Source organism: Crocuta crocuta, unplaced genomic scaffold (genome assembly GCF_008692635.1).
Source record: "Crocuta crocuta isolate KB4526 unplaced genomic scaffold, BGI_CrCroc_1.0 scaffold36, whole genome shotgun sequence".
NCBI classification, from domain to species: domain Eukaryota; kingdom Metazoa; phylum Chordata; class Mammalia; order Carnivora; family Hyaenidae; genus Crocuta; species Crocuta crocuta.
In genome coordinates, this window is record NW_027532203.1 from 15,693,589 (window position 1) to 15,708,860 (window position 15,272).

General features: G+C 47.2%; 1 protein-coding gene across 1 annotated transcript in view; it reads right to left on the minus strand.

Annotated features, from left to right (window-relative positions):
* Positions 1–1,530: 1,530 nt before the first annotated feature.
* LIPG (lipase G, endothelial type) overlaps positions 1,531–15,272 on the minus strand; it is a 22,092-nt gene continuing 8,350 nt past the window's right edge. The window contains exons 5-10 of the mRNA XM_077777668.1: positions 11,407–11,628; positions 9,706–9,948; positions 8,876–8,996; positions 7,949–8,167; positions 5,968–6,072; positions 1,531–3,633 (exon numbers count right to left, since the gene is read on the minus strand). Coding sequence (XP_077633794.1) covers positions 3,612–3,633; positions 5,968–6,072; positions 7,949–8,167; positions 8,876–8,996; positions 9,706–9,948; positions 11,407–11,628 — 932 coding nt within the window. The 3' untranslated portion in view covers positions 1,531–3,611. The remainder of the gene's footprint in view (positions 3,634–5,967; positions 6,073–7,948; positions 8,168–8,875; positions 8,997–9,705; positions 9,949–11,406; positions 11,629–15,272) is intronic.

Genomic DNA, 15,272 nt, shown 5'->3' on the forward strand with positions numbered 1-15,272 from the left:
AACATTTGTTTGTATTTGTTTTACCCTTTTTCCTTTCTTATTAATCTTTTTTTAGGAGAACCCATCCACAATTTGTAGATAAACCCACAGTTACAAAAGACAGCTTTGACACCTCTCTCCACATCTCCATGGCAACTACTGCCCCCATGGAAACCACTGGGGAGGATGGGGAGGGAAAAACAAATACTGGTACTCCCAGGATCTATAGGTCAGGAAAGATTCCCAAGCAGCACTACCTATTTGTAAGGTGACCACCCTGGCCCAATATTTTCCTAACCTAACAGGAAAACTTCCTGTTGATTTGTTCTGCTGCCTCAATGCAAATCAAAGATTAATTTGGGTTAACAAGCATCCTATTTTAACAATGAGAATAACTCTGGACTGGCTAAAGCCTTACTAACCATTGATACATGAACATGACAGAGTTGAAAGCTTCCAACAGTCTCTTGTGAGCATCAACTGCACCAAATAAGCAAAGGCTTGGGTTGAGGGAGTAGAAACTCAAGTAAATTTGGAAAATGGAACGTTTGAGGGGTATGGGAGGGGAAGTGCTTGTAGCAACGTGAGAATTTGCAAGAGAAGAAGGCACCAGGGAGACACAGTGGGCAGGCAAGGAACGTGGACCTGACCACCAGCCCTGGAGGGACAGCTAATTAAGGGATGATGGTCCATTCACTGTGTGGTCAGTTCTGCTGCCATTAACAAAATGATCATTAAGCCCTATCGCAACAAGAGAAATGCCCCTGATATAATGTAGAGTGAAGAAAGCAAGAGGCATAAGAAAGGGATGTCAGAGTTTGACAAATAGTAACTTCATCTAGTTCAAGATTTTCCCTTAAGTTGGATTTCTTTTCCTTCTCTTTCCCATGAGTTAGAAGGGGACCTAACGGAGGACACTTTGGATTGTGGGGATGAAGTGAACATCCTATGGTCAGCACAATAAAACCTTAGTGCCTGGACCCTGTTTTAAGGAGCAGAGCCTTAATACCAGCTGAGACTTTAATAAAACAGAGAATTCAGCTTCAACCTGACGTAAGTAACTGTTATCTGGGTCCCACGCAATGTTCACCAATGTGCAGCCACCCCTCCTTTTTCCTAACATACACATCAAGCACTTCTGTGATCAAAATAGGTTTCTTTCTTGCTCTTTAGTGAAAGGAGCTGTTGTCTACTTCCTACCAATAATTAGTAGCAAATAGAGAATATAGCTCATATGTAAGTCACTTTTATCAAACCCTAGACTTGGACAGCTATAATTCTTTCAAATGTTAAGAATTGAGACACCAGGGGTGTCTGGGTGGCTCAGTCAGTTAAGTGGCTGACTTTGGCTCAGTTCACGATCTCACAGTTCATGGGCTTGAGCCCAGCGTCAGGCTCTGAGCCTGCTTTGAATTCTGTGTCTCCCTCTCTGTCTGCCCCTTCCTCCCTCCCCCCACCCAAAATAAATAAACGTTTTGTAAAATGTTAAAAAAATAAATACATAAAATAAATTTAAAATTTTTAAAAATTAAAAAAGAATTGAGACACCGATCCATGAAGAGTTACATAGATTTTTATTATTTTACTATTAAAAAATTTTAATCTTGAAATTGGTTAATTTTAAAATAAAAACTAACCATATATTTGTTTTTATACATTATATACATTTGAGAAATAAATAGTGTTCTAAGTGTTAAAAAAAAAAGGGCATCATTATATACAACTAAGGCTTCAAGCCAAATGTATAAATATAGGACCCACTGAGGATTTGATTTCCAAGGCTTCCATTACTAAAAACAGAAGGCAGAAGTAATCAGGATGCATGGTTAATAATACAAGCTCCACTTTGGCTAGAAAGCATTCACAGAAGCAACAGAAGAAGCACATCATTTAAGAAAAGACCTTGAACTAAGGCTTGAACTAAGACCTGAACTAAGACCTTGAACTACATCTTCAAAAGTTTGGCATTGAACAATGACACGACTTTGGCACAACACAGATTAAAACAACATCTTTCAAAAAACCTAAGCACAAAAAAAATCACTCTTCTCCCCCAATTTGACATCACACCTCCTCCCAAATAAATCTCATCTATAAAAAGCCCAACCTCTTATTTTCCTGGTTATATATTAATATAAGGGTTTACAGTTTCATGGATGCCTCCAAAAGCCAATTCCTTGTTTGTCACCTCTGAGGCACGTTGGTGTGAAAAGGCTGTAGACATCCTGATCAAGTTGCAGAAATGAACACACCACGGACTTTGCCTCCAGAAAATCTGGGTCCTCACCTAGTTCCACCACCGACTAGGGATATAAATCTAGGCATGTGGCTAAACCTCATTAAGCCTCGTGTTATAAAATGGACATTAGCTGCCCTGCGCTCCTCCTCTTGTGAGTCTTGAGCGAGGTGCCACACGTGCAAATCTTTTGAAAAGTATAAAACGGTTTCTCAGATATCACATATATTCATTTATATCAAGATCTACAATTGGAGGCTTTTCTGAGTTCAACACAGAGAAGGTGCTGGTATTAGAGCAAGATATTTCACGGAGGAAAAGGTATCTATTAAATCTTAGCACTAGCCCTGTTTCACAGGTGCTGGTTTCTGTATGAACAGTTAAGTACAACAGATATGTGATGCCTTCTAGCTTCCTAAAGAGGAGAGATTTTGTCTGAAGCAATCATATTTGGTGATGGGCCACCGTTCTGTCCCCAGCATGTGTGGCACTCTGCTTGTTTCCATGCGAGTGATCAAACATGTCACTCTTACAGGGAGTGCGCGTGTTAACTAACAAGAAGCAACTGAAACCACTTAAAGCCCAGGACCCCCAGCGCTTACACGCTGTAGCCCTCCTGGTGTCCATTGTGTCTTCATCACATGTATATCCATGGATCATCTAAACTGGAAGGGAGACTAGAAATCCCAACTCCATTAGATTCCAAGTCTGGAAAGGTTTACTAACGTACCTACTGCCTTGTGCTAATGAAGTTTAAGTGCTTAATAAACATTTGTCCAATCAAAAAAGAAGCAATTGGAGAGCCAAGAAACCCAGTGATGTGTGCTTTACAGAGTAAGCTGGGTAGCAGGACGGAAGGTCTAAAATGTAGTGGGTATTGATCAATGCAGCCCACCGAACCCCAACAGTGAGGGTCTCACCACCACCACAGATCTATGCTCCCCTGTCTCTGGGTGAGTTAAGTCATGAGTCTGCCATCCTGATGCGAGTCAGTTCCCAGTGGAAAGACCTCTCCCCCACCACTCAGGTCAGATCAAGCAGCTGACAGTCTTCCATGCACTTCTACACGTGTTCCTGGTCAGGTAAAGCGTGGGCTCATCCAGTCACCCAGAAACCAATGCGGTGTGCCCAGGAGGCCCAAGCGTTCGACCCTTTGCACACAGGTCTGGAGTTAGAGCTATTCTAGAGTGGACAGAACAGCAGGAGCAGCAGTGTATGGTCCCCTCCAGCGAGAAGTCCCAATGGTCATAGGAGATAAGGTCCTGGGTGCAGCAAACAGGCTCTTGTCAGTGCTCGAGGGTCAAGGCCAAGAGGGGTCCTTTCATCAGGTGGGTCCTCAGCAGTAACTTTCCTCCACGTGTCTGGAAGGTGGGTGTGGGTGGGCCTTGCCGGCCCGTCAGGGGAGCTCCGCAGTTGGGCTGAAAGGAACCGTGTAAGAGATGAGCGGTCATATTTGGGGTCCTCACCTGGCTTGCTTGGCCTGTGCCAAGCCTGTACTGACAGTGTGCTCTGTTCACCACAAGTTCAGGCTTTCTTACACACCTACCATACTCTTTGACTTGCTTTCCTTCCAGAACGAGTGGAAAGAGTCCTGAATGCTTCTTCCTTCCCCTCTCCCAACAAGCCCTGTATGGATAGACTCTGAGAAACACAACGCCAGCCCCGTCTCTGGGTTCCTAGCTACTTATACGTCAGTGCTGGCATGTACATGTTTAGCACAATACTTGCTCATAACACACACGTGCGCGCATGTGCACACCCACACACACACACGGAGAACTATCCATGAGTCCTCTTTGCCTTGATCCGGAAATACGAGAGAGACTAAAGGCCAGCAGGAAGGGAGCAAGACAGAACCCAGAGATCTTGATTCTAGTCTCAGCTACACTAACATGCAATTGAACCTCTTGGAACCTCAGTCTCTTTATCAATGAATAGGTGAACGGTATCCACACCAGGGGAGAGAATACTGAAGGCATAACCTATGTCTAGGGGATGTCACGACTTCCTAGTGTTGATGTATTACTCAGGCTTCTATTGCTTTATGTTCTTTTGAGGGTAAAGGAAAGCATGACTTGATTTCTCAAAGAGGTAGTACGACATACTAACATTACATGAGTATCAACATAACATTCTCAACTGTTAGGAAGTTATGGGGCGGAAAAGGAGAATAAAATGTTTTATCATAAGATATGCTATCATAACAATAATGATAAGAATGTGATCCTTCCTCCTGGGTGTGTCCAATCTACACGGCTGTTCTGAGGAGTGATGAAATTGATACACGTGGAAGCACTTGGGAAAGGTAATACTCTGAATACAAACGTAAAGAATTAAAGTTATTATTATAGCAGAACATCCTATGATGTTCTAGACTGAACCATTTGATTCTGAACCGTTTTCAGAATCCTTCACATCCCGTGAAGCTTGATCCTGAACAGGAGGCAGAGCAGCCAGGCTGCAGCCTGGTCCTCAGGGTTGGCAGACAGTTAATCACAGGGGCCCCCGGCATGGAAGCAGCTGCTTGATAATTGATACCCAGCTGAGCTGATTTATCTGAGCAAGTGAAACCTCCATGCTCAAGAAAGAGCACAGAGGGAGCGCCTAGTTGGCTCAGTCAGTTAAGCGTCTGACTTCAGCTCAGGTCACAATCTCACAGCCTGTGAGTTCGAGCCCTGAGTCAGTCTCTGGGCTGACAGCTCGGAGCCTGGAGCCTGCTTTGGGTTCTACGTCTCCCTCTCTCTCCCCCTCCCCCACTCATGCTCTGTCTCTCTCCCTCTCTCAAAAATAAACATTAAAAAATTTTTTTAATAAAGAAAAGAGTATAGGCTTTAGAGTAAACCAGGATACTTTAAATCTTTGCTCTACTATCTGCTAGGGGACCTGGAAAGAGTGACCTTACTTCCCTGAGCTTCAGAGTCCACAACGGTACACAGGGTTAACATCACCAATGTCATGGGGCTGACGATACAAGTAGATGAGATAACATGGTGAAGGCACTAAACACAGGTGGGCGCACGCCATGTGCTCGGTGTATGGTGGCAGCATTATTATCCAGGACCTCGACTGGGGCAAGTGGTGGGAGCCAACGAGGGGCCCATCGCCATCCTCCCCACGCAGGTGTTTAGGCTCAGAGGCTCTGTGACGAATTTCCCTTTTGGATGCACCTGCTGTCCCACCCCATGAGACCTGCCTTCCTGGATTCTGAAATAATGGGACTCCGACATGGGGTAATGGGACACGGAAGCGAGATGTGCCTTTTGTCTGGTTCAGTACCGTACACATGAGCATTCCTGCTCCTCCAAAAAGGGGCGAGCTGCTCACAATCCCTTACACCCACCTGGGCTCCAGAAAACCTAAAAATGGAGATTATACCGTGCACTTCTCCTTTACCTCCCACCTGAGTCTCCACTCCAAACTGGTGCCCAGAAGGAAGCTAGCAGCCCCAGAATCTTTCTGGAGCCCCCGTCACTATGGAGAAGTTCAACCTAAGATGGCTTGACTCCAGCAGGACCATGGTCTGCAAACGTCTTCAAGGGGAGGCCGACCAAGGGGCAAAAGGACACAGTCACCCTCCAACATCCCGCCTGTTCCACAGATTAGTCTACCTCTTCCCAACAGGTCAGCTTCACAGAAGAGATCTGTATCTTTTCTGTTCACTGCTATGTCCCAAGCGCCTAGACCCACGTCCAGCACATGCTAGGTAACCTGTCAACAGGTTCCCCATGACCATATGGGAAAGTCCCAGTTACCTGGTTTCATTTTTCATTCTCCAGCCATCCCGACACTTGTGAAACCAGAGCTCTTGGCCTGGGGATATGCTGGTGTTGTCAAAGTCTTCCACACAAAAGGTCAACCTAAGAGGAAGAAGAAACCACCAATATAGCCAAAACTCAAGTGGGGGAGGCACATCGCTGTGCCTCAGCTGGACAGTGCTTTCTGGATCCAAAGTGGACCCAGTTAGTAGAAAGAGGTTTTCATCATGCCACACCTTGACTCAGAATCTTCAGAACCCCTCACTGCTGCTGCTAATGTTCTAAATAAACCACGTCCCACTCTGACATCTTCCATGGTTTGGTTCATGCAGCCCTTTAACCATGCCTTCCACCTTCCCCTGTCTTTCCTTCCAAAAGGCTGCTTGCCTTTCAAGGCATAGCCTCTCTGAAGTCTCCCCAACTGCCTAAGCCCTTGACCTTAATAGAAAAGCATACTGTTTTATAGGTGTTGCCTTTTGCTATTGTCATTCCTATGCACAGCATGGAGTTAATGATGAATGTTTTGTCTATGTTACATGTTATACACTGCATTGAACTGCCCATGGATTCCCACATCTATGATGGACCACAGTTTCCTCAAATGGAGGGATTCAAGGTACCTCCAGTGGGGTGCACATAAGCGCCCATCGACAAGCATAACTGGAATGCAGCTGTGAGTCAGAAAATGCTCAACCAAGGTCACAGAGAAGAATCGGTAGTCTAACAACCATTTCAACTCTAACATACAGCCAAACTACATGGGCTACCCCAGCTCCTGTGGTGCGGGGTTTGCATGAGCCCACAACCAACAGATGTACGGGGCACCTGACCCTGGCACCGATGGGAAGGACAAATGCCACATGCAGAACAGATTTAAGAACCTTTACCAGAGGGATGCCTGTGTGGCTCAGGTCATGATCTCATGGTTCATGAGTTTGAGCCCCACATTGGGCTCTGCACTGACAGTGAAGTGCCTGCTTGGGATTCTCCCTCCCTCTCTCTCTCTGCCCCTTCCCTGCCTGTGCTCTCTCTCTCTCTGTCTCTCTCCTCTCTCTCTCAAAATAAATAAACATTAAAAAAAAAAAAAGAAGAACCTTTGCTAGAAAGTGCAAATGGCCCATAAACATATAAAGAGGAACAGGGGGCTCTTACTTTCAGATCCCAAACTGGTTTAAACACTTTGGAAGGAGATTCAATAACATCTCGTCAAGTTGGAAAATACATTTACTGTATGTAACCCAGCGACAGGGGTAGGGTGCAAAGGGACCTCAGCTCCCCCTAGTTCACAGGTTTCTAGACCAGAATCACTCAGACAAGGGACCAGGCCTCCCTCCCCCAAGGCCACACCATGCCACAGGTGATGGGTGGAAACGGGACACATGAAGAACTGTGATGGAGAAGATACCAGATGAGGTACAAGGAGGTTGGAGGCTGCCTCCTATCATCCCCCTGCTGGCGGTGACCTCCCAGTGGTCTGCAGAAAGATACGGCCGCAGAAACCCTCCTCTCTTGACAAAGATCCCATAGGCTTTCCTGGTTTCTGCTTAGAAGTTTGTTCAGAGAGTGAAGGCACCATTTTAGGAGATGATACACGAAGGTCTAGAGTTTTCACTCTAGGCCTGAGGTTAAAAATCGTGGGGGAACTGCCAGCTGGCATGACATAGAACATTCTCTATTATTTGATGTCAGAGCCCCACCCATAACCTTGACTCAGAGCCCTGGAAGGAAGAATATAATGCTCGAAGGGTCTGGGGAAACCAGGGCCTCTTGCATACCTCATCCGTGGGGGCTCCGAGGAGTATCACACACTGAAACTCTGGTGTGCTCTGCACAGGGGCAAGCAAAGGCTTTGGTTTTGGGGACCCCATAGCAAACAGATCAGCAAGGCAGTGCTCATAGGGACCCCCATCCAGGAGAAGCCCCCCATTCTCTCGAGCCAACACAGGGTATGGCAAAAGAAAGGTCGTGAACCCCTTACCTCCGCTGGGTCTCCCCGGACTTGACCCGGATGCGCCTGATATTCAGCTCCCGCTCAGAGCTGCGGGGCTGGGACAGGTAGCTGCGAAGCTCCTTCCACAGGTTGTACCAGGACTGAGCCGCCCCTTCCCAGGTGAGTTTGATCTTCAAGAGGTCTCCAAGGTCCTCCTCGGTGTAGACCAGGAAGGTGTTGGTGGCATTCAGCCCGATCTGCTCCACTCTACAAAGGGAGATAGGAGCAAGTCTCACTGCCAGGCCTCCTGGAAAACTGCCCCACAGTGTGGGTGACTCAGTGGCCACACCTGCCACACGGTGACTAGAGAAATGAGCCCACAGACGCCCATCTCCCTCTGAACTCCCAGCCCCTTCCTGCCTGTCCCCATCATGTGATACTTGGGTGGGGGGGGGGTCTGTCCCACCCCATTTATGTGGGTGAGTGTGTGCATACATACCTGGTCCCCCAGCTAGACCCTGAGCCCTGGGAAGTGAGTACTTTGATGACATTTCTTTGTAATCCCAACATGACTTGGCATGGCGCTTTGTACCTCACATGTGCTTAACAAACATGTACTGATCACTATGTGCCCCTCCTGAAGACCATTAGAAACAGTGCAGAGATAACACTTATGTGCCAAACTTCCCAAGCCTCAGGTGTCAGGCGTTGCCTGAAATGAAGCAGCAATTTCTGTCCAGCTGACTCAGCAATTTCTCTAGCCACTGATTCATCTGGGAGCATCCTTCCCAGAAAGGGTCTGAGTCAAGGGCTTGGTGGAGAGTGTGGACCACAGAGGCCCCGGGAGCCACCCAGCCCCTCCTACAGGCACTCAGGCTGCACTCCCCTGCACTGGCTCGCACACTACCACACTTGCTCATTCTTAGACTGCCTCATTCTTGGTCCTGAACCCATCAAAGAGAACCTGTGACTTACATTTCCAAAGGCAGGATCTGGGAGTCTGTGTTGGTGCCATAAAGGGTGACATAAAAGTTGGGTTCGATTTCTCCAATATTCTTGTAGCTGAAGATGTGGATTTTCATCTGATAATGGTAAACTGCACAAACAGCAGAACAAAGGCATTGGTGAACTTGGCTGGTCATCTCAGGACACTCTGACCTGAACTGAGTCACCCACAACACTGAGTTCTTAGGAACTAATGTCCCTGTGGTCCAGCCCAGCCTTCCTCTGCTCTTGGCTCAGTCCAATGGCATAAAGGGTCACCACAGTATAGAAGGAGCCCCAAACTTGGAGTTCAGGACATCTTTCGTGGATTCCAGCCTAGCAGCTTTCTAGCTGTGTGACCTTGAATTAAGGACCAAAGTGTTAGCCGCTTTAAGCTCCAGCCTCCACACGTGTAAAATAACACCAACAAAACCCTATGGTTTTCTCACATGTTGTAAAACTCCAAGGCATCATTTTGATCCCCTGTTCATCCTCCCTCAGATTTGCTGTGACAACCATGAGAAAAACATGAAATAGCTTTGCGAAAGTTAATTGAAAAGAAATGAAAATTTTCTGTCTCAATACAAATTTAAGATATTGATACTGGCGATCATGGTTGATGGCTTTCATCACAAAAGGAGTCCCCACCATTTATTTTTAAAGATTAACTTTCCTAGGGCACGCACAACATCATCTGATTTGCAGTGATTTGATCTGATTGTGCCTGCCACATCTCCTGTGCCCTGCTCCACAACATGGTATTGAGAAGAAGGGAAAAGACAAAGGTCCCTCCTCAGGGCACTGGGGGGACCGAGGGTTACCTCTGAAGGGCATGCCTGCCCGCGTTTTGAGGTACATTTTGCTGTTCCTCTTATTCCTCGTTTTCTTGGCATTGTAGCCAATGCTGTTACAACGGTTCTTCCGGCAGCTGAGACAGATCCCCTTTTTGAAGCGATTTGAGTCCGTGCACTGGAACGCGAAACTCGGCTTGTCCTGATTCACCAGGGAGTCGACAAAGAGGTGGACAGCCCGCTCGTGCTCACATTTCATCACTTCCGAGATTGCTGGGGGAGGGGGAGGACGCGCAGGATGAGCCTCTCATCAACTACGGATTGTGCCCCCAAAGCCCATGGAGAGAGATGAAGTGATTTGCTCAGAGTCAAGCGATCAGTTGGTTACAAAGTCAGGAGTGTATGTAACTGGGATTTTCTTGCCCACGGTACGTCACTATCTCTTGTAACCAGAAGCTACAGCCAATAGTTTAATAAATCCTAGGACCTTATGGAAAATTTGACAAAGCCATCCACATCTCTTCCTGAGTAACACTACTGGCCTTAACAAATGCCATCACCCAATGGAGGTCATTGTTGTACCTCCAAGCCTTGCAGGAGCTATTTGAATATTATCACATTGGGAGAGGGCCATAGTCTTAAGACTGAATGACAGGGCAGGACATCCAAAGGGCAGAGCGTCAGAGTAGAGAGAGCCAACAGGGGCAAGACTTAAGCAGTTCGGTCAAGACCTGAGCCAGTGAGAAAATGGGAAACCCAGAAAGGGATTAGTCACTGCAGCCACACATGGGCGTCAGCAGCAAATTCAGTTCAACTCAAGTCTGCTGAGAACAGGCTCAGGCATTTGGAAGGTAAATCATAAGTGAACAGAGACCTCATCTTGGTTTTACTTTAAAATGTCGCAAAAAATTAAATTATAGTGCATCCATGCTATAGAATATCATACAGCCTTCAAATAGAATAAGATGGGGCACCTGGGTGGCTCAGTTAAGCATCCGACTCTTGATTTCAGCTTGGGTCATGATCTCATGGGTTTGTGGGTATGAGCTCCACATCGGGCTCTGCACAGACAGTGTGGGGCCTGGTTGGGATTCTCTCTTTCCCTCTCTCTGCCCCTCCCCTGCTCACTTGCCCCCTAAAATAAATAAATAAGTGTAAAAATATTTTTTTAAAAAAAGAATAAGGTAAGTAAATCTATGTGTTCTGATGTTTAAGAATATTCTCTCTCTATATATATATATATACACACACACACACAATGACTGAAAAAAGGAAAATTACAGAACAATGTGATTTTGAAAAATATGATCTCACATACACACACAAGTGAATTTGCAAAGAAAAAAGAGGATACACACAGGATACACACAAAATTGTTCATGTGGCTACCTTTAGAGAGTAAAAGAGGAAGCTGGAGAAAGGGCTTACTTTCTGCTCTAGGAGATTCTACGTTGCTTCTTTTCCCAAGAAATATATATTTCTTTTCTTATAAAAAGAAATTAATCAACAACAACTGGGACTTCAGTGCATGAGAGGGCAAAGCAGAAACCGATAAATGGCTGTCAGTAGGCCTTCAGGAAGACAAACTGTACATAGGGTTGGCCGTCCCCATGGAGGGAGTAGGCATCACGAAATGAACATTGCTGGGAGCACTACCCGCTGTGGCTGATTTAGGAGGAGATGTGATAACTGAGTCAAACCTCTACGTGAAGCAGAAAGTAAGGAACTCACTTCCATATGCAATTGACCCCAAGACATCATTGAGTCCACAGCCTGGCTGGAAGTCACCCCCGTTGGGGTAGATGTCGATGTGGCCCACGGGCATCTGAATCCCGATGCTCAAGCCAAAGGAACGTGTGTAGGTGTGGAGGACATCCACAAAGTCCGCGTCGTCGGGGGACAGCCTCCTGTGGATGTCCACACCTTCAAACAGCGGCCCGGCAGGATCCAAACCTGCAGCAGAAGAGCAAGCCAAGACCAGCTGCGTCAGGTGTGCAAAGTCCTGGAGTCCTGATTTAAAAGTGAATGCAGGTATGCACAGCGAAGCTGTCCTTGGAGCCAAGCCCCGCAAATCTTCACCAGTGGGATGCCTGCAGTTGGGGGAACTTTAGCCTTCTTCTGAAGCCTTCACCTGTCCTCATGACTCAACTGAGTCACAATGACATACAGTTCCGAGGAACCACAGACTGTCAGAACTGGAGCACTTCTAGAAAGAACTCAGGCTGGCTGAACTAAGCCAGCCGTCGGGTCTATTCTGCCACGGAAAGCCTTCTGCAGCCTTAATTTAGCAGCCCCTTTACAGAATAACTAAGAATATTCTCTCTGCATCTTCTAGAGGGAAGACTCAGTTTCCCCCAAACTGAGCTATTTGCATTTGGACTTCCTCTTCCCCTTCCTTTAGTTATGAATTAGGCTCAAGTTTGGAATGATGAGATGGGGTGGGGGGTGGGGGGGGACAGACACCATATCCCAGGCCTCTAGAATTCCTGTTTTGCAGCAAGAAGGAGAAATCTTTTTGCCTGCAACCTATCTGCATTGGACAGGCAAGCAGCAACGTAGAGAGAACCAGTTCTCACATTTGAAACAGCACAAATATCACTGGGAGCTTGTTGAAAATTCAAATTCTATTATGTAGCTATAGAAAACTCTGGAAGGACACACAAGCCACTGGCTACATGTGTGTGTGCGTGTGTGTGTGTGTGTGTGTGTGAGTGTGTGTTGAATGAGATGGCAGGGAAGGGAACCAAGCAGGTGGTAGCAGCAATTAAAAGATTTTCACCATCTTTTAAGTTTGGAACCACCCGAATGTAAAACCATTCAAAAAGAAGAATTTGCAAAGCATGAAATGAAGACTTCCCCAGCTCCCTAGAGACCCTGATTGGCAAGTCTGGCGTGGAGCCCAGAAAATGTGTATTTATCCTCCAGGTGATCCTAAAAGGAGGTGGTCTGTGAACTAGATTGGAGAAAACTTCTCCCACCTTCAGTATCATTGATAAAATTGAACCTGAACCTTGTAATCCATATAGCTTATGTGAGATATTAAGAAATTAAGTGCTTGTCAGTGTAAATACTAGCTGCTATTACCAAGCTCAAGTAATTATGGGAGCCGAATTCATGCCTGCGTAGAAGGCTCTCTGCCCTACAGACACAGAGAGAGGACCTGGAAAAAGCTAATACAGTGCACTTAAGGGGGAGGGGGTGGTCGGTTTAGCCCAGAACAGTGGTTCCCAGCTGGGTGTGATTTTGCTCCTGAGGGGACACTTGGCAATGTCTGTAGACACTTGTTTGTCACAGTTGCAGGGAGAGGGCGAGAAGCTGCTAGCATCTAGTGGGTAGAGGCCAGGGGTGCTGATAAACATCGAGCAATGCTCAGATCGGCTCCCACAGCAAAGCATTAACAGTGCTGAGGTTGAGGCACCCTGATCTAGAAACACCACTCTGGAGAGGAGGTTAGACCAAGTAAAAGGAGAAGATGGGTAATAGAACCCACCAGATCCCAGCGCAGTAGAACCAGGGAGCACCCCGTGAGGCTTGACTTGGGGTGATTTTAAGCGAAGCACTAGGCAGAACTATTGTCTGGAGTGGATGGTAAGCTTATGAAATTCGTCACTCTGGACTGTGGCCTCAAATGCCAGGACCTTGTGATGTACATACCAAACAGTAATATTTTTCTGAAAAGTAAATAAATAAGCAATCCAATTCGGAAAAAAGAAAAAAAAAGAAATTCGTCACTCGCCAGAACTGCGGAGGCTGGAAGCAAACAGGCGACAGTAGCAGTGGAGATAAATGCATGTGTGACCGAGACAGAAAGGAAGCCCACGCCTCCTGGCGGGCCATCCCCAAAAGGAGGGTGGCAGAGAAGCAGCAGCCCCCCCCACCCCNCCCAAGATGACTCATTTCAGAGGCTGCCAAGGGCTACAGAACCGACCCAAGCAGCCTCCCCCTGCCTCTTGCTATGTTTTCTGCATGGAAAAAAAAAAAAAAGAGAAAGGGACATTCTGCTTTGCAACCAATACAAGAGAGGGGCTCTTTGCCTGATGTGAACAAAAGTCTCCACCAGACGGTCAGTGTCATGGAAACCAAGCTGTGCTGTAGGAATGCAGGCAGCTGACAGGGCTTCTCGAAAGGATGGCTGGGGGGGCAGGCTGAGCCTTCACCCGCCCAGACTGACCCAGCCTGACACATAGCCAGGGCTCACAGACTTTGGAGGAAAGTTGCACGATTTACTTTTTTTTAACTAGGAATGAGAGGGAGAGCTTGATGCCTCCAAAACTAGAAAAGGTGGAGAGCCAGCCCTCCTTCCATCCAGTCAGACACCTTCCGAGATGTCGTGTCCAGCAAATGGAATGCACACACGTGTGCATGCGTGTGCATACCAGGAAAGCCTCTGCATTCTGGCCTGGCAGGGCGGGTCCTGCGGGGCTTCCATTACTGGTTTATCTTTACCAATGAAGGAGAGGTGGGGTGGCGCAGTAGCTGGGGGCAGGCTCTGGGCTTGAATCCTGGCTCTGCGACTAAGGGTGTAAGATGTTGTACTCATTATTTAAGCACTGACTCCTAGTTTCCCATCTGTAAAACGAAGCCAAAAGGCCTCCTTTGCCCCACTGCAGTGTGTCTTAGAGACAGCATAAAGTACCTGTCAGGTGTTAAGTACTTGACATTAGGAAGCATCTGGTGCCGTGTCTGTACAGAATGGACACTGAAGTCATACTTCTCAAATGAATGAATGAAGAAGTCTGCTTGCTTATTTGTTCATAACTAACTACCCACAGGTTCAATTAGAAGTATATGACCTCAGGGCACGTGGGTGGCTCAAAGTGTCAGACTTCAGCTCAGGTCACCATCCCACGGCTCCTGAGTTCGAGCCCCACCACGGGCTCTGTGCTGACAGCTCAGAGCCTGGAGCCTGCTTCAGATTCTGTGTCTCCCCCTCTCTCTGCCCCTCCCCTGCTCACACTCTGTCTCTCTCTCTCTCCCAAAAATAAATAAACATTAAAGATTTTAAAAAAGAGAGAGAAGTATATGACCTCTTTCCTAGTGTGGCACAGAATTTTCTCAAAAGCCTAAGGAGGTAAAACTCGGACGAACCCCAGTCCACAGCCCTAACTAAGGTTCAAGTGTCTTCCTGCTGGGCTCTGCATAGTGCATGGTGGCCTCAGGACCCCACGCGAGCTGCAGTCTGGTCCTTCTACCAGTTGGGACCACCTGGTTCCCGGGGCTCTGGGAAGTCCACTGACCGAGTGAGAAGAGCATGCATACCCCTCCCCCACACCAGACATGCACAACTGCATGTGTCAGGTGAGCCACGTGCCCTCTGAGGTGCTGCTCGGCAACTGGACAGAGGGGACTTCTCCCTGCCGTGCTCACTCGGGGCCCGACCGGAAGAGAAGGACTGGAGGAAAGGGGTGTGTGCTTAGGACAGGCAGACCCCCAGCTCCATGCAGATAGCACAGAGCACTGATTAGCATTCGGTCAGCAAAGCCCCCATCTCAGCAGCTGCTGCCCAAATAGGCAGGGAGAAAGAACTGGAAAACTCTTCCCCAGCTCACTGCAGATTTAGAAAGAGAAAAAGAAAAGATCTGCAACTTGTCCTTCCA